Here is a 19,017-nt window from a genome sequence, read left to right on the forward strand (position 1 = left end):
TTATCAATGTGCTAGCCAGCTTACGAAGTTTTCCCTGACTAGGCCAGACCATACTGATTTCCTGTTGAACTTAGCATCTGCAACTGAGTCACATTCTGTATTCCTTGCCTCAGTTAATGCCATCATATCCACTTACTTCCCCAAACTAGGAACTTTGAAGTCATTTTTGACTCCACCCTCTTTTGAAATTCCCACACCCACTGGTCAAAACTTGTCTGTTCTGCTTTAGAAATGTCACTCAGCTCATCTCCTTTCTCTATCCCCACTGCCTCTTCTAGACTGGAACTAGACAAAGAGCATTCTAGCTGCCTTCGCAGTGCTTTGCCTCTCACTACTCCAGCCTATCCCTCACACTGATGGACTAATTTTTCAATTAAAAAAAAAAAAAATCTCGCCATGTGAGTCTCCTGCTTAAAAACCTCTGACGGCCCTGCACTGCCTTCAGGCTAAAGTCTAGACTCTTGGTTTAACAAAAAGGCCCTCCATATTCGGCTCCCAGTGACTCATGTTTGGACACTCCACTCCACACACCCACAACTCTAGTCACACCCAGGTTCTCGTCAATCACTGCATACTCCAATGCCCTTTCATGGCTATATGACCATGATACTTTATATGTCTTTTTTAATACCTCACATATTATATTGCAATTAATTTGTTACATGTCTGTTCCTCCTATTAGAGTTAGGGCTACTTGAAGGCAGGGAATGCTCAGTAGGCCTGGTGTCTAGCACAGTGCCTGGCACACAGGAGGCACTCAGCAAGTGCTGGATGACTGAATGAGTGAACTTAGTTTGTAGAGTATCACACTGTTATCTCAGTGTTTCATGTGCAGTCACAGAAACATGAGTCCTTGCCAAGTACGTTGGAAGCAAAAATTATTCTACTTCTTTTGATTCTCCACTGCATGATTTGGCTTATATATAATAAAACCAAAAACCCACTGCCGTCGAGTCAATTCTGACTCATAGCGACCCTACAGGACAGAGTAGAATTGCCCGATAGCCTGGCAGATTCGAACTGCTGACCTCCTGGTTAGCAGCTGTAGCACTTAACCACTATGCCACTAGGGTTTCCTGGCTTATAAATAGGCGCTCAATAAAGTTCTATCGCAATCATTTGGGAAGAAGTGACTCCTTATTCTGGAAGTGGGCTTTCTCATGTCAATGGTAAATTCATTCACTGACTTTTTTTGTATACCTACTCTGTGCATGCACTATGCTAATGGCTAAAGATGTAGGACATGGTTATGGCCTTCACAAAGCTTACTGTCTTGCAAATCAATGACAGTAGTTAGGAACATAATTATTACCTCCCGAATGTTCTGCTGCTCCACCTCGTGCCGCTTGATCATTATTTTCCGCTTGAAGAAACGACAGTTTTTGTCGTAGTACAGTCTCTGTTGAGTGAGAAGGTGGGCTTCCTCTTCCGCCTGTGTGTGCTGCAAGTTCTCTTTATGCTTGGATATCCGTTCCTGCTTCTCTTTCTTGGGTGTGCTATGGTCCTCATTCATTTCCTTTATAAAAAAAGAAACAAAGAAAAACATGCCAGTTCCGTGAAACAAAAGGAACTATAAGAGACTAAATTATTTAGAAAGCAAATGAAATGTAAGGGCAGAAAGACTTGGTGTGGCACATCCCTCCCCCATTTTTTAAATCGATCAATTAACTGAGTAATAAATGAGAGGAAGCCTTGTTAGTTTCCATGTCTCTGGCTTCTCACTCTCAGAAATTACTTGTTCACTCATTCAGTCAACACATGCTTATTGAGTTCCTATCACATGCCAGGCACTGGGCATAAAGGCGCAAGGATACAATGGTGAGCAAAATTTCATGTCCAGAGCCAAAAATTAATCAAAGGACCACAGAAATTAAATGAAAATTGCTGTGATAACTTCTGGGAAGAGGAAGTATTTAGTCCTACAAGAACGTTTATTAGAAAAGATTTGAGTTTGGTAACAACTGAGCTGAAATTTGAAAAAAATTGGTAGGGGTTAACCAGTGGAAAAGGAGAAGGAAGACTGCTCCAGGGAGAGGAAACAGCACGTGCAAAGCTCTTAAGGTCAGGGAGGACACAAAGCAGCTGAAAGGCGGCCAGGATGGTCAGTGAGATGAGGTTGTACAGGAATACAGAACCAGCAGAGGTCTTACAGGCCAAGTGAAGGAGAAACAGGCTTATACATATGGGCTTATTACCATTTGTATTTCAAAAAGATGACTCTGACTGCTATGTGGAGAACAGAAGGAAGGAGGCAAAAGCAGATACCCAGAGACAGCTGGGAGGATATTCCAGTGGTCCAGGCAAGAGAGATGATAGCAGCTTAGACAAAGGTGGTGGTGACAAGACAGAGAGAAGGGGACAAATTCCAAAGATAGAAGGTAACCATGCAAATGTCACTCGTTTGAATTTCATGAAAAAGTATTCTTTATTTGTGATTGGAATGGTAAATAAACCACCTACATTTTCACAAGGATAAAACTTACCATTATCCCAGACCACATGGGTACAGGGAATAAGGTAGTGAATCAAAGGACTAAGTGGGGACTCTCAAGTGATGTTAATCTATGAGGAAAGTAAGAAGGCTACTTTTAGAGAAAATGTAATGTATTACTCTTTGTCCATACTGACATGCTTGACCTATATTTGGCTAACTACTTCTTTAGTTGAAATACCCCTTAATTGTTAACATCTATTTAATGTTTTGTGATACAGATATCACCCACTATTTAGATTATTGTTGCATTTAGCTAAGCAGTCTTTTTAAGCCAATCAGCTTTCACCTTTCCTAGTCTACGAGTGAAATCTTAGAATCAATATGAGGAAGAGCTGTTTCCAAAATGGAGTAAGCTGGGTCACAACAGGAAGTCTGGTTGACTCTTCTCTTCATGCCATGCCTCGCTAGTAGGTTTGGTGCCAACCACTAGACTGCACACCCATATTCAATAATGATCAGAAAAATGTACTCCATAATCAAGAATAAATTCTTTCTGGACCAGCCATCGTTCTGTATAAGGGGACAAATTCCGAAGATAGAAGGTAACCATGCAAATGTCACTCATTTGAATTTCATGAAAAAGTATTCTTTATTTGCTATCAACAGTATTAGCTATCAACAGTAGGAATAATGGAGATTGTTTTGTCATTCCCAGGACAATAGCTTTATATCAACATCTACATATGCATGCTACTTTAAATGGTCTGAACTGAGCTTTACTTCATAAGGAGTAATATTGACTCTGCACAGAAAGGTTTACTGAGGTTATCTCAGATTGGCTGTAGGCATGTTTTTCTTCATGAACATGTTGAAAGACGTGGAAGTTTGGGTCTGTGGTCTCTTGGGTTTATAAATCTGAGTATGGTGAACCAAAAATAACCTTATGCCCGAGGACTAAGTGGGGACTCTCAAATGCTGTTCTGTGGGAGAATCTTTGAAAGATAGAGTTCACGCAATCTCCCAATACCTTAGTGTTACAAAAGCTCACAATGGCAGACACAGTCATAAAGTATGGCCTTTAGGGCATGAGTGAACACATGCAGTTACAAATTAGAAAGTATTCACAACTGAGGAAATTTCAAAATTTCTAAGCTATCCCTCTAATTCAGCAACATTCTTTTCCTATTACATAATAATTAGGGTCAAACCAATTAACTATGAGAAAATGGAGAGGAGGTGAACTTTCTTAATTGAGCTATTTCTCCCTACAGCCTGGCTTTTTAGACCTTATAGTGTCATAAATTCTTCCCAGTCAGCCAGTGTGGACAAAACATAATTTCCTGTCGGGCCCAACAATTCCCAAGGGCAATCAAATTTTTTTGAATATGGCTCACCTGGGCAGGGTAAACTATCCTGAGGCTCAGCCCAACCCACTTGTTTACCAATTGGAGAGGAGCCTGGCCAAGTCCCCTACTGTTAACCTACAAAAGAATTTGAGCTCAAACACATAATTTTATATACTAAAACAATCCCCATATTGAATTTTATTAAAGTTTAATACGCTTAGTCGTCTACAAATAAGAAATCCTAGGTCTTATGAGAAGGAAAGTCTATGGAACTGCAGGCAATTCACCCGTAAGAACTGGTAGAAGAAGAATTGAAGAAATTTGAACTTTCAGATCAAATTGCAGTCCCTCAGCTAAGATGAATCAATTGGTCCCAACCCACCTAGTGTGAAGGAGAATGAAGAGCACCAAAGACACAAGGAAAATATGAGCCCTAGAGACAGAAAGGGCCACATAAACCAGAGACTCCATCAGCCTGAGACCAGAAAAACTAGATGGTGCGCAGCTACCACCGACGACTGCCCTGACAGGGAACATGACTGAGTCCCTGATGGAGCGGGAGAAAAGTGGGATGCAGAACTCAACTTCTGGTGAAAAGACCAGACTTCATAGTCTGACTGAGATTGGAGGGACCCCAGAAAACATAGTCCCCAGACTCTCTGTTAGGCCAGAACTAAAACCATTCCTGAAGCCAAGTTTTCAGACATAAATTGGACTATAAGACATAAAATGATACTGGTGAGGAGTCTGCTTCTTAGCTCAAGTAGACACATGTGACTAAGTGGGCAACTCCTGTCTGGAGGTGAGATGAGAAGGCAGAGGGGAACAGGAACTGGTTGAATGGACACTGGAAACACAGGTGGAGAGGGGGAGTGTGCCGTCACATTATAGGGAGAGCAACTAGGGTCACATAACAATGTGTGTGTAAGTTTTTGTATGAGAAACTGACCTGAATTGTAAACTTGCATTTAAAGCACAATTAAAAAAAAAAAAAATTGCAGTCCGTCAGGAGGCCTCTCTAAGTCCACTGGTGGTCTTCAACCAAACACTTAAGACTCAATCATTCATTTTTCAAATATTCACGTGTACTGGGTGCACGGTTACAGTGGTGAGCAAAAATAGACATGGTCTGTGTTCTTGTGGCACTTACCAGCTAGTAGCATAAGTAGACTAAGTAGCTCAAATAATTATGAAAAAAAGTGTAATTAAAAACTCTAGTATTATGACACTAGAGGCACTGGTCTTGGTCAAGAGTCAGGAAGGGCTTCCTGGAGAACTGACACTTGAGAGAAGGGCCTAAGAAAGAGTCTTAACAATGAGCAAGAGCAGGAATTAACTAAGCAGAACTGTGGTTGGGGAGGGCCCGGGAGGGAGGAGAGCATTGTGGCAGCATGAGCAAAGACCCTGAAGAAGGCTGGAGCTCGATACATTTGAGGAACTGACAGGGCATCACTGTGGCTGGAGCAGTGAAGTGTGAGGGCGGGCTGATGTGAGGTGAGGCTGGAGGGCTAGGCTGACAGCAAACCATGTAGGGACTAGTAGGATTCTAACTTATCCTAAGAGTGATGGGGAGCCAATGGATGATTTTAAGCAAGGGGTGACAGGACTAGATTTATGTTTTGAAAAGATCATTTTGGCTGAAGTAAAGAGAACAAGTGAAGTGCAGGAACAGTTTAGAATTAGATCAATGGTTCTTGATGAGTGGTCCCTGGATCAGAAGCATCAGCCTCACCTGGGAACTTGCTAGAAATGCCCATTTTCTAACTCTACCTCAGGCCCACTGAATCAGAAAATCTAGGGGTTTGGCTTCCCAATCTGTTTTAATAAGCACTTTAAGAAATTCTAATATAAAGTTTGGGAACCACTGGATTAGACACAACAACACAAGATGAGTTGATTTTAAGCTCCAACCATTCTAATGGCAATGTGGTGACTACAATACGGGTACTCTTACCTCTTTTATTTTTTCCTTACAAATCTTATACTGCTTCTTCTGACTTTCTAAGAAAGTTGTCAAGTCTTTCTTCTGCTGGGCCAAGATCTGTTGCTGGAACTTCTTCTCATCTGCTGCAGCTACCTTTGCCTGATAAAATAATGTATACGATCCAGGCTGAATCTATTCATTCCACAAGATTTGGCTGGTAAGATTTTCCAAAGCATTTAAAACAGAGCCCATAAGTGCTAAATCATGTAATAATTTTTGAATGAATAATTAAAAAAAAAAAAGACATGTCTGTCCTGATTCTCTTGTACCTGACATGAAAAAGAATAATACTGAACTTTTTTTTACCATTGAAAAATACATTTCTAACTATGGGAAAAATATGAGGTACCATAAACATCTGTATTGAACATAAAAAATATGTGGATGAAATGAGAACTGAGGATTAAAATAAAGAATTTTTATTATATTGTTGGTAGCCCAAGGATTAAATTATAAAAATGGATAAATAACCATGACTGGCCAGTTTTATTCAAAGAATCAAACTCTAACCGATCAATTATTCTAACCATCAGATTTCCCAGTGGGTCTCCAGTACAATCGACAAAGCTAATGACATTTTATTTTCTTGGGTACCTGCTGCAATCCACAATAGTTAGACACCATGACATTTTTGGGACTCTTAAATGGATAAAACAAGGTAATCCAATAAATATTAGCTCCTAAAACTGACCAAATCTAAATTTCAGGAAACTATTAGATGAAACACATATGTAGGACAACTGACATAAGGGACAAAGAGGAAGTTATGCTTCATGGTTCCTTTTATGTATCTTTTTGGCTTTAGCTTCCATTACCAACCAAACAATTATCTCTCCACATTTACCAAGTCAAATTCCCAAAAAGGATCTCAACACCATCCCTGTTTAGGCAGAGGTTTTCAGGCCAGAATGCCCCATAGGTTGATGGCTGTTGAAGGGAATGTTTCTTCCATGATTCTGATGTTTCCTTCCACGTGGTGGGGGAGAGCTTAATTACTGAAACACCCTGGCACCCCGTCCGCAGTTGTTTCAGCCCCAGGGAGCACACGTGTACTTCTGCTTTTCCATACCGTGTAAGTCTCATGGGGAGTGGCGAGGAAGGGACTTAGTTATAACACTACCAGTGGCTGGGTAGGCAAGTCTGTTTAATTTCGTTCAGTATTATTAGGCCTGCCTTCCTGCAGACACAAATCATTTTGCCAATCTAACACTTACCAGTAATAAACGTGATATTTTGACTCTCTATATCCCTTACTCTTTTGTTCTATTTTAAAAATTAGTTTAGAACCTGGGTGGAGGAAAGAGATTTTCCCTAGAAACCCCAACAATGGCCAGGTGCTAGTCCAATCAGCTGAAGGCAGGGACTATGATCACTGAAAGAGACTATTTGTAGAGCACTTTCCTTTTTTTTTTCGTACCCTGACCCTCATCAAATGTCTGATGCTCAAAATATTTTTGAATGGACAAGAAAGTAACTTACATCTTTAGTTACCATTTTAGCTTTTAATGACAATTTTAAGTAAATCCATAAAACCTAGAATGCTCCACCCTGCCCCCAAACCAATAATGTGTCTCCATCACCAAAAGGCAGGCCGCTCCTGCCTCTTGCTAACATTCTGTCACGGGCCGGAACAGGCTTGCTTGGTTGTGGCAAAAAGGCACGTGTGCATATACTGACCTCTTTTTCTATGATAGCCACTTGCTTCTTGGCCAGCTTCTCCAGCTCGATGGACGAGTTGTTGGCATGCGTCTCCACCTCCTTCTGTAGCTTGAGGCGGTGCTCGTCCATCTCAGCCTTCAGCTTGTTCTCCAGGGCGATCAGCTGCTTCTGGTGCTGGCGCCGCATCCGCTTATAACCTGACATCTGTTCCCGCAACTCGTTCTCCTGCTCATGCTCATGGATCTGCCGTGTAACCTGGATTTGGTAGGGGAACAGAACTCAGGTGACCAGACTCACAGGAGACAAACTTTCAGGCAGGGTAGAAGAACCTAAAGAATAGGTGCAGTTCTTCATGCCCTCTAGCACAATTTTATTTATCATCATCACCCTCAAATTACCTACTATGTACTGAACACTCACCTGTACCAGGCACTGTGCTGGGTGCTCTTTATGTATTTTATCTTAAGCCTCAAAACCACCTCATTCACTCATTTGTTTTAGTCATTCATGAGATAGGTGTTTCTACCTGTTTTATAGATGAAGCCGAGACTTGAAATTAATTTATTCATTCAACTTTGGAACTCAACTTTGGCACAGCTGACATGGGACTGGATAATTCTTTGTTGTGAGGAGCTGCTCTGTGCATTGTAAGACGTTTCGTTGCATTCCTGGTCTCTATCCACTAGATGCCAGTAGCACCTCCCAAGTCATGAAATAGAAAATGTCCCCAGACATTGCCAAACGTTCCCTGGGGAGGGGGGCAAAATTGTCCCCGGTTGAGGACCACTGCATTGTATCATACTGCCGTTTATTTTATTTTTTAAGAGGATCACGTCTCTAACAGTCGGTTGTCGTTAGCTGCCGTAGAGTCGATTCCGACTCTGGAGAGCCCGTGTGTGCAGAGTAGAACTATTCCACAGGGTTTTCAAGGATGGGACCTTTCCGAAGCAGGTCACCAAGCCTGTCTTCTGAGGCACCTCTGGGTGGGTTCAAGCTGCCAACCTTTCGGCTAGTAGTTGAGTGCTTAACCATTTGTGCTATCCCGGGACTCGTGCAGTCATAGGAACTCTGAATACCCTTTCAAAATAGTCTGAATGTGATTTACTGTCTATTTTTAATATCAGTTGAGATAGAGAACTCTGTACTTTTAAATCAGCTGTCTCGCCCCTCTGCTCCCCTACAAAAGAGATGGTAACAACTTAAAATACGTTTACTTGGCCTCCTAAAGAGGAAAAAGGGTTTTCATGATTTTTTGATGGCTAGTTTTCTTTTTTTAGTAATTTTTCGTTAACTCATTCTCAAAGAAATAAATATCCAACAAATTGAAGAATGAAAAGGTAAATTGTGGCAGCTTTTTTTCTTTGTATTAAAACTTTTTTGATTTTTCCAGTCATTCCTTCAATCTATAATCCCTCTTTATCATCCTGGTGGGGCCCTGGTGGCGCAGTGGTTAAGAGCTCAGGCTGCTAACCAAAAGGTCAGCACTTTGAATTCACCAGCCACTCCTTGGAAAGCCTATGAGGCAGTTCTGCTCTGTCCTATAGGTTCGTTGTGAGTCGGCATTGACTTGACGGCAATGGGTTTGGTTTGGTTTTTTATCTTCCTGTTAGATTTTCCAGGCACTTCCTTCTCATGTTTTCTATTTTAGAAAAAAAGTATAATGGCAAAATACAACCTTTTTTTTCCCACTAAGTAATTTAGTCACTCCTGTCTAGTATAAGCCACTTTTTTTTTACTGTACTTTAGATGAAGGTTTACAGAACTAGATTCTCATTTAACAGTTAGTACACATTGTTTTATGACATTGGTTAACAAACCCAGGACATGTCAACACGCTCCCTTCTTAAACTTGGGTTCCCCATTACCAGCTTTCCTGTCCCTTCCTCCCTTCTAGTCTTTGCCCCTGGGCTGGTCTGCCCCTTTAGTCTCGCTTTGTCTTATGGGCCTGTCTAATGTTTGGCCGAAGGGTGAACCTCAGGAGTGACTTCATTACTGAGCTGAAATGATATCCAGGGGCCATACTCTCAGGATTTCTCCAGTCTCTGTCAAGCCAGTAAGTCTGGTCTTTTTTGTGAGTTAGAATTTTGTTCTACATATTTCTCCAGCTTTGCCTGGGACCCTCTATTGTGATCCTTGTCAGAGCAGTCGGTGGTGGTAGCTGGGTACCATCTAGTTGTTCTGGACTCAGTCTGGTGGAGGCTGTGGTAGTTGTGGTCTATTAGTCCTTCTGACTAATCTTTCCCTTGTGTCTTTGGTTTTCTTCATTCTCCCTTGCTCCTGAAGGGGTAAGACCAGTGGAGTATCTTAGACAGCCACTCACAGGGTTTTGAGACCCCAGACGCTACTCACCAAAGTAGGTAGAATGTACAGCATATAGAGCATATTCTCTATAAAATATGTTACGCCAATTGAGCTAGATGGTCCCCACAGCCCTCAGCCCAGTAATTTGGTCCCTCAGGGAGTTTGGATTTGTCAATGGAGCTTCCGTGACCTTGCCTTGTACATGCTGAGCTGGCTTTAATATAAGCCACTTTTCCCTAACAAACTCCCGAACAAGTTTTACTGGAAAATTTCATGCTGCTATTAATTCCTTCTACTATCTTCAGTTTATGGGTCAAAGTGCATTTTGTACAAACAATAATTTGTTTCTCTGCTCTTTTTAGAAGGTGGTCCTGTATACTCGACTGAGTCCTCACTATCAGGAAAGTGCTGTCCTGTAACTGGATAGTATTATCAAAGTACACCACTAAACATTAGCCAAACTTTGAAACCTTTCCAGCTGAAACTAACACTAGGTTTCATATTCATTTCTTTCTTTCTAAAGGACAATCCTCTTTTAAAGGATAATGAATAAGACCAGCAGATATTTCAAGGCTAAAAAAGGATAGCATCACCAAAAAGGCACCTTAACACTAAAGAAAACCAATAATCTATTTTGTCATAACAATAATGTGTTATTTTTAAAAAACAGATTCATTTCCTGATAAAAGGAGGGAAAGAAGTATAGTTTGAAAGGCATGTGTTAAGTTTCACTTCCTCATGCCTATGTGTCTTCCTGAAGTTCAACTTTAGTGGAAAAACAAATCCAATCAACAGAAAGGATACCATTTAATCCTTTCTGCATTCACTTGTCTTTAAGACAAACATGGCAGTAAAGTGTCTGTTCTAGGGTAATGAATTTGTGATATGTTTTATCCAGAAACTCGTTTTTTCTTATTTTAGCATTCCTTCATTAGCCAGATTACCAAAGCTGGGGCACGGCACACTATGAAGCTATGATGACACACTTATCATCAGAATGGTTGACTGGCTTGTAGCCAGTAAAATAGTCTCAGGATGGCCATTTCCCTAAACCAGGAGGCCTAAAGATAAAAATGAAAGGAGTAGTGTCAAGAACGTTTTTTATCTTAATTGGGGGGTGGGTCCCTGCAAAGAGGGTGGACCTACTGCATACCAGAGTATACCTGGTACAGGTAGGTATGTGGCAAAGACAAATTACAGTACAAAGCTTCACATGCTGCACTGTAGTGCTAGCCAGCTACTTGAGAAATACATCACTGCATTCCAGGAGAGCCATCTTGCCTTTGAATGTTTCCCATAATTTGGATAATCCCCTTCTTAAATGCCTAATCGACTCGATGGCACTGGGTTTTTTTCTGGGTTTTTAAATGCCTAATATCACCTTCCATTTGTCACAACCAAACTTTCTAAGTTTCAAAGTGAATGTCTTTTTAGGTGCATATAGAAATACTCTCCTGAGTTTTATACTACCATGCTCAAGCTAGAGTGATAAATTTAAGTATTACCAGATACCTCATTTGCAAAGACTAACATGTAAATGAGCTCTGGTGGTGCAGAGGTTAAAGCCACTGACTGTGGCCCGAAAGGTCGGCGGCTCGAAACCACTGGCAGCTCTGCAGGAGAAAGATACTGGTGGGTCTGGGAGAGAAAGTTGTGGCAGTCTGCTTTTGTAGAGATTTACAGCCTTGGAAACCCTATGGGGTCGCTAGGAGTTGGAATGGACTCAATGGCAGTGGGTTTTAACATCAAAATAAAAAAAAAAATTATAGTTGTGTATGCCTGTATGTTTTATATTTACGCTGTGTGTTTTAAGAATACGCTGTTTGGTCAACGAAATAATAATAGCCCATAATTTATTATGTTTTATAATTTATCTCTTTAATCTTTATAAATACTGGGATTTGAACCAAGGTCTTATGGTTCCTGAATTGTCTGAGAAAATTCACATCACCAAGGCAAAAAAGAGTGGTTATGTTATGAAGTCATGGAGGTAATCAACACCCAAGAGAGTCAAAGCTGGAAAGAGTGGTGAGTCAAAATTATAACTGAAGAAGTCTATGAATGGGAGAGAGTTATAAAAATGTAGTGAGTGTAGTTTTTACAATGGTAGCCTCAAAAACGTGGGCCAACTAAAAGTAGGTGGTACCATCTTTCCACACCCAGCAGGTAGCTTGAAGACAAACCTCACTCCATCCCTTACTATCGAACTGACCTTGGGGAAATTCATCTCTTGTGAATCTGTTTCTTCATATGTCAGGAGGAACTACCAATGTGTTCCTCAGGATGGGAGGACTGGATAAGATAACAGCGTGAAAGTGTCTAGCAAGGGGCCTGACATGTAGGAAATGTTCTGTACATGCTGATTTCCTTCTTTCTCCTGCCAGGCTCTGAGCAGCAATATGTCTCTTTTCCCCTTCAGATGTGACTGGACGACAGTGGGTTTGGTTTTTGGTGGTAAGGGATATAGATCAAAAAAAGTGGCTCTAAGAAGAAGGGCAAGTTTAACAATAAAACTGTATCTGTATCTAGGTTGTAGATTTTAAGGTAAATATGTATAATTTCTGAAGCTGAATTATTACTCATTTCATATACCTGGGAAAATTTATAAAAAATACTGAGCCATGAAGGAGCATACTTTTTTTTCCAGAAAGTCTCTACAGCTGTTCCATAAAACCACCTATTTAATTCCAGCCAACTTTGGCTGTGAAACAAATCAGTTCATCCAAAGTGTACTGTGTGCTTACAAAGCACTGTACTAAAAGGCTAATAAGCAACTTACTGAACATAAAACAGGAGAAGGGCGGCTGATAATGTTACCCTCTTAAAAGATCAAAGCCAACTCACAAGATTAATTATGTGTAAGAATCAAAACAATGGCTGTGGAAAAAAGCGGCCACCTCAGCACTTAGAACAAATAAAATTCCTACCAAGTTCTTAAAAAGAATACAGTGAGTCACATTTTGGCATTCGAAATTTGACATTCCACTCTTTAAGAACACCTAGGGGAAAAAACGTTTTAAGTTCTTACGAGGTAGCTTTGCCTTGTAACTGAAAATGGTACGTGAAGAACCTTGAAATGCGTACTTGTACATCCAAATTCTCATGTGATATCAGACTGAAGAGACTTCATTCGTTCAGTCATTCATTCATCCAACTTGTATTTACTGAGGGGCTTCGGTCATGTGGGTTGGGCATGTAGACTGGGCAGCAAAAGTGAAAAATGACATAGCAATGGTCTTGGTGATTAAGAAGCCAAGGCTGAGAGAAGGTATACAATATTCTGGTAAGTATCCTCCGGGACACCATCCAGAAAGAGAACACATTTTTCAGTATTTAGAAACAGAACGGCAGCCACTCATGAGAGGTGAAACAGTAGCATTTCCTGATGAGGCTTGAATATTTTATTCTTGTCTGTCAAACTCATTCAGGTATCCAGTTTCGCCATTAGCTGAAAAATCAGGTTGCATTTTTGAAACATCCAAATGAAGACTCTCTCTTTATATGAGCTTTTTTACTGAATCTGGTAAAACCAAATAAAACATTCTACCTTTGCATGGACAGAATAATGATTTTTTTTTCCAATGCACTGGGGTCTCCAAAGTAGGAGTTCCTCTCTCGTGCCGGTCTCCCTAATGTGTGTTCTCACCTAAATCCACCTGTGTGCCGAGACCACCGCGTTCCACTGAGAATTCCTTCATAGACCCAAAGGCTGAGCTGGCCAACAGATAAAGCCTTGGGTGCTCTTTATGTTAAATTCGACTATGGAACCTGCCAGTGACCCAGGACATTATGAAATTTTAAGAAGTGACAACAATGTAGCAACAGCTGTAACACTGTCATAGGTCACTAATCTCATTAAAATATTAGGATCTCCATTCACTAATAACAAAAACCCAGGGAAGGCACATCTCAGAGGCCCAAGAGGTCAGATGAGTAATTCTAAAATACTATCAAGAACTCCTTTCCCCAGATAACTAATTTGCCCAATAAAAACATTCTGAAAGACAAAGAAAAAGGGTAAAAAAAAAAAAAAAAAAAGATTCCAGGAAATACCTTTCCGTTTCCTACCTTTACAATAAAGTCTGCCCTTAAAACATTATCATAAAAAGAAATGATGGCTCTAAAGTTTCCTCATAGTTTCCTCTAGCATCAAGGCTCACTGTCCTTCCTTTTTCTTTGGTACAAATGCACTTGTGTGGCAGTGCATAGTAACATAAGGACAATTTCAGTTTTAAGGTGCCAAAATAATAAAAACATCTAGCAGGAAAAGCCTGTCGACCCTGGGCTTCACATTCTTGTCAATACCTCATTTAAAAGCACAATGTAGAAAGAAATGTTAAGGGGGAAAAATAGGGCTAGGCTTCTTGAAGGCTTATGTGGAAGAGGCAAGCTCATAAAACAATTCTGGGGAACAATAATATTTGTCATCAGCTTGCAAGTCCGTTTTAGATATAGACTCATCACTTATTTACCTAGTAACTGAATAATTTCTAAACTCCTCCTTCTCCTTTTGTTGTTCATTTTGAATTACTCTGTGGTTTGTTAGCATCCCTGCTAAAAATTTGTAAAGAAAGAATAAAACCAAAATAATAAATCAATATAGTATTCCTGCCATCTATGAGATGTGAAGGCAGGTTTCAACAATGACTTGTTTATTCATTATACCAGACCTTCGATTTCCCATGATCTTGCCCTTACTTTTATATCATTTAAGTAATTTTGGTTGTTTTCATTTGGACTGGGATCTGTAAAATAATAAGATTCATAATATATTTTTTAAAATTAAATGATTGTCTATCATATTCCAGTGTTCTTACTACAGATTCCTATTGGAATTAGCCTTTAAAATAACATAGTGGGTAGTAGAACGAGTACTTGATAATGTACATTTAAATACTCATACCAACAGATTGTCCGAAACCGGGACATGGAATTCCACAAATACTACAATCACTTTTTCCTTCCATTAATTTTTTTTTTCTCCCTAAAGACCACTAGATACGAATACCACTGACCTCTGATAAACTTCCATCAATCCCACCACGACTCCCAAAGCATTACATTTGGAGAAAGCGCTCCATGTAAAAAAGTCATTCTGTGGCTAAAGCAACAGTCTCTCAGTTGCTCTGTTTTTAACTTAACGTGAGGGTAGAGGCCCTTCAGCAAATCAAAACTCCATCAGGGACTGATCCCAGCTATTATCTGGAGTCACTGTGAAGCCTGTAGGATTGAGAGCGGTTCCTGAGGACTTTGTCCACATCCCTGAGGTGGCCTAGTAGGGAAGCCGCTTTCCTTGTGAACAGAGAGGAAGACAGTGACGGTTGATGTGCTCACAGAGTAGCCTGGGTGAGCCCACATGTGAGCGTGGGAACATCCTGACATGGCAGTAGTAATATCTTATTGGGAGGTAAGAGAGGTCATGAATATATGATGTGGGAATGAGGGTGTGGCAAGTGAGAAAAGAAGAGAGCCTGACCCAAAGGGGGAAATCCACTTGGCATAATGTCTGCATCAGATGCCAGATCTACTCATGGTGCTGGGCTTCTCAGTGCCTGTTCATGATTTCTCCTCTCATTTCAACATGAACAGTTTGGGTAAAGGTACAAGTCTCACAAGAGTCTGTGGTAAGTAATAATAAATAGTTCTCTAAAATACCGTATTTTTTCTTATTGTCAGATATCATGGCATGAAGATGATTATGATTTCATAATTTCATGCTGCTTTATTTAGACTCAAAAGCATTTTTTTCTTCTTTTGGTGCTTAACGATCATTAGCAGATACATAGTGGACATTTTAAGATCTCCATTATACAGGCTACCATTCCTTTACAATTAAAAATTGCCTATTAAGGAGATTACAAGAAACTTCTATATAAAGGAGCTTACCTATGGGCTTATTTATAAGCAGGCTATCTTGAATTGCTTGCTTTTAGACAGCAGCATACTACAGCAGTATGTGGGTACTTTAACTTCCATTTTCCCTGCCTTTGGGTTTTTGAAAATTATCATCCATTACCAATTTCAAAGATAATCAAAGCTACTAAAAGACTTGAGAAATGCGAGTGGAAATCAGGTTTAAAAAAATAGGACAAGAGAAACGATCATTTCTGGGTCGGCCTTGGATGATGTCATCATAGGTTCTAAATGTAATAGCCGAGCAGGGTACGCTAACTCTTCTTGCCCATGTGACCTCTAACATCAATTTGGGCAAAACAACTAATATTTCAATCATTTTTTAGGCTAGGAAGCAAGATTCAGAAGCAAAAGATGAAAGAGAGTTTAGAGTGCCAAGGATGGGAGGATGTGAGTGTGTATGTGTGTGTGAGTGTGGGAGCGCGCACGCGCACGCGTGGGGGGCCAAGGGGAGGAGGCATGAAAACTAACTCTTCCAGCACACACCCCTTTTGCTACTACAAGGGCATCCAGCAATCACATTTGCAATAGTAAAAATGCTGAAGAATCCTACAGTCTCTGTCCTTCCACAACCATCCCAATCCTCTCCTACAAAGCCCTTCTGGCTCTATCGGTGCCAGGAAATCCTTCAGGGGTTAAATGGGGAAGTGCAGCCACTACCATTGTTGCAATAAATAAATGAATGAACCAGAACGAACCAGCAATCCATCTCTGGGAAGCAAGTATCTTATTTTCTACAATTATATACGTTAGCCAGCAACCATGTATTTTTTTAAATTATGTTTTCTCTTTTGATGTGTGTGTATACATTACACACACATGCATCTATACAATAAAAAGCATAATGCCCTGCATATACATACATTAGTATCTAGTAAAAATTTTTCTAGCATTATTTATTTCAATGAAAAGACAAAAAGCTTTTATAAAATCGGATAAACCAGCAACTTCATCTCAAAGGCCATTTATTTTGCACATACAACATATACAAACACACACACACACACACACACACACAAAATGGTTTTTTTTTTTTTCATGCTGTAGACAATGCTAAAACATCTGAGATCTGGTTGCTATGCCAACAGATTTTTTTCTAAAATGAATAAAATTATTAGGAAAGAGAAAACATTCTTGACTCCTTTCCTCCCATCCATGAAGCCGAGAGAGGCTCAGGGAGGGCGAGAGGCTGCCAGATGGGGAGGAGGGGAAGGAAGGGAAGATGGGTAGAGGGGTGTTTGCTTACCAAAGATGCTGATTTGATCGTGGCAAAGCGCTCTCTTTTCCGGTAGTGGAGGGCCTGGCTCTGAACTGACTGGGTAGGCCGCGGCTCAGGCCTGGGATCGCCGTGGCCCGCCTCATCCCTTATGAATACATGATCCTGCAGAAATGGATAAAAACAAGGAGAAAGTCCAGCTGTGCTCTTTCCTCGCCGGCTGCCTCTCTCTCACCCCTCTTTCTGCACAAGCACTGCTGTTTGAAATGCATAGTTTAGCTCTCTGCTAGTCCCCGCAGCTCCCACGGTACAAAATGAATAAGCAACACATTGCAGCCTTCAGTTAGGAATGTCAGCTGATCGCTAGTGGGATGCCTTCTGAATCCCTGGTAGGCTTTTTCTTTACCTCCAGAATTACATATATGCAAAAGAAAAAAAGAATAGAAAAAACAATGCAATGTACAGACTCCTTAGAACAGTTTGTTTAAAACGCTGTAACCAAAGAATTCCTTTAAAAATGTCATGTCCATGTCTGGCAGGGAGGATGCTGGTTGCTTTTAACATAAAAGCGAGCCTCCGCCTCATTCCCTTGAAAGATCTGCTTTCTCAATTTAATTTTATTTGAGCTCTGTTCGGAAGGGTCATCCTTCTGCCTAGAACCAGTGTAGGCTTGTGCTGGACTGCTTCTCTATCTTGTGCTGGGAAGAGTCAGCAGTCACTGAGGGATCCTGCTTTCCAGTCATGATCGTACACAGTTCTAGCACCTTCTCTCTACAGCTTCAGAAAGCGTTTTTTTTTTTTTTTAGATTTAAAGGGACAGGCATACAATTTTAACCAAATGGTACTTTCACAAATTCTTCCTTAACTCAGAATAGGTATGGTCACCAGAGTGAGTAAAGATGGAATTTAATGTACTTTACTGATTTAATTAAGCCTAGGCTTTTTGGTAGGCAAAAATGATTAATCTTATTGTAACGCCCAGTGAAAAAAACAACATTCCCTGAAAGGATAATAATGGGTGGTCCTTAAATGCAAGTGAAACGATTTTTAAAGGGGAAAAATGCTTTCAAAGGAGGGTAGTCCTCTCTATAAATGATGGAGTAGTCCATCAGTAAGTAGCTCTAACCCTTCAGAAAAGAAGATATTATAACAATTAATAGCTCAAAAACATGTACAATCATGGGAGATTTTAAAATGGTACTTCAGGATGGGGAAAGAGAAGGTGATTCTTGATGCCTGAGGGTTTTAGGAGAAACCATTTGTGGGAAGTCAGTTTAGCATTTTTTTTCATGACTATTTGAAATTTTTTTATAATTGCTCCTCATATGAAAACAAGAATTAGAGATTTAGAAAATATAAAATTTTTATTAGAGTCTAAAATTTTGAAAAGTCAGGAACATTTATTCCTTGAGGGAAATTAAATTTTACATTCAGGTTTTTAGGTTAGAAGCCAAGACCCAAGATTAAATTTTTCCCTGGGCTAATTTCATTTTCCATTTATACGTTTAGAATACTTCTGTATGTTGGGAAGATATGTACCATTACATCTCAATTAAAGTTTTTTTTTTTTTCTATCTACTCTATTTTGCATTTACTCTGTTTTTTAAAAAACAGATAAAATAAATATATATAATAAAAAATAAACATATTTACTCTATTTAGTTTTAAAATAATTAAGGGACCTTGAACACACTTGCCAGGTGCTGCTGAATTAAGTAGCCACCAGTCACATGTGGCTATTTAAATTAAAGTTATTAAGATGAAATCAAATTTTAAAAAATTCAGTTCCTCAGTCACACTAGCTATGTTTCAAGTGCTCAACAGCTTAGGTATATAGTTAGTGGCTACCATATTGGACAGCGCAGTATAGAACATTTTCATTATTGCAGAAAGTTCTTTTATACAGTGCTGTCAGTTAAAAATGCATCCCCTGATCTGTATTTTTGAAACTTAGAAAAAAATGCTTGAAGGGTCAGTGAAATTTTCTACACCATTTTCTGGGAATTCTGACCTATTACTTCAGAGGGCAAAGAGGGATTAGGTGCGGACTTGGGATTTTTGTACTCGGTTTACGGTCCTAGAGAGCAAGACACTGGGAACTGCCACCATTTACATTGCTGAATACCTATTAATAAATTACATTTCTCTCCAAGGTTGAACTTAC

General features: G+C 40.0%; 1 protein-coding gene across 2 annotated transcripts in view; it reads right to left on the reverse strand.

Moving 5' to 3' along the window:
- Nucleotides 1-19,017, reverse strand: part of TAOK3 (TAO kinase 3) — a 178,075-nt gene that overhangs the window by 17,146 nt on the left and 141,912 nt on the right. For both annotated transcript variants that reach the window (XM_064272269.1, XM_064272270.1), the window contains exons 14-17: nt 16,884-17,018; nt 7,442-7,678; nt 5,735-5,863; nt 1,313-1,516 (exon numbers count right to left, since the gene is read on the reverse strand). In XM_064272269.1, coding sequence (XP_064128339.1) covers nt 1,313-1,516; nt 5,735-5,863; nt 7,442-7,678; nt 16,884-17,018 — 705 coding nt within the window. The remainder of the gene's footprint in view (nt 1-1,312; nt 1,517-5,734; nt 5,864-7,441; nt 7,679-16,883; nt 17,019-19,017) is intronic.

The sequence above is a fragment of the Loxodonta africana genome, chromosome 19, assembly GCF_030014295.1.
Source record: "Loxodonta africana isolate mLoxAfr1 chromosome 19, mLoxAfr1.hap2, whole genome shotgun sequence".
In the NCBI taxonomy this organism is placed as follows: domain Eukaryota; kingdom Metazoa; phylum Chordata; class Mammalia; order Proboscidea; family Elephantidae; genus Loxodonta; species Loxodonta africana.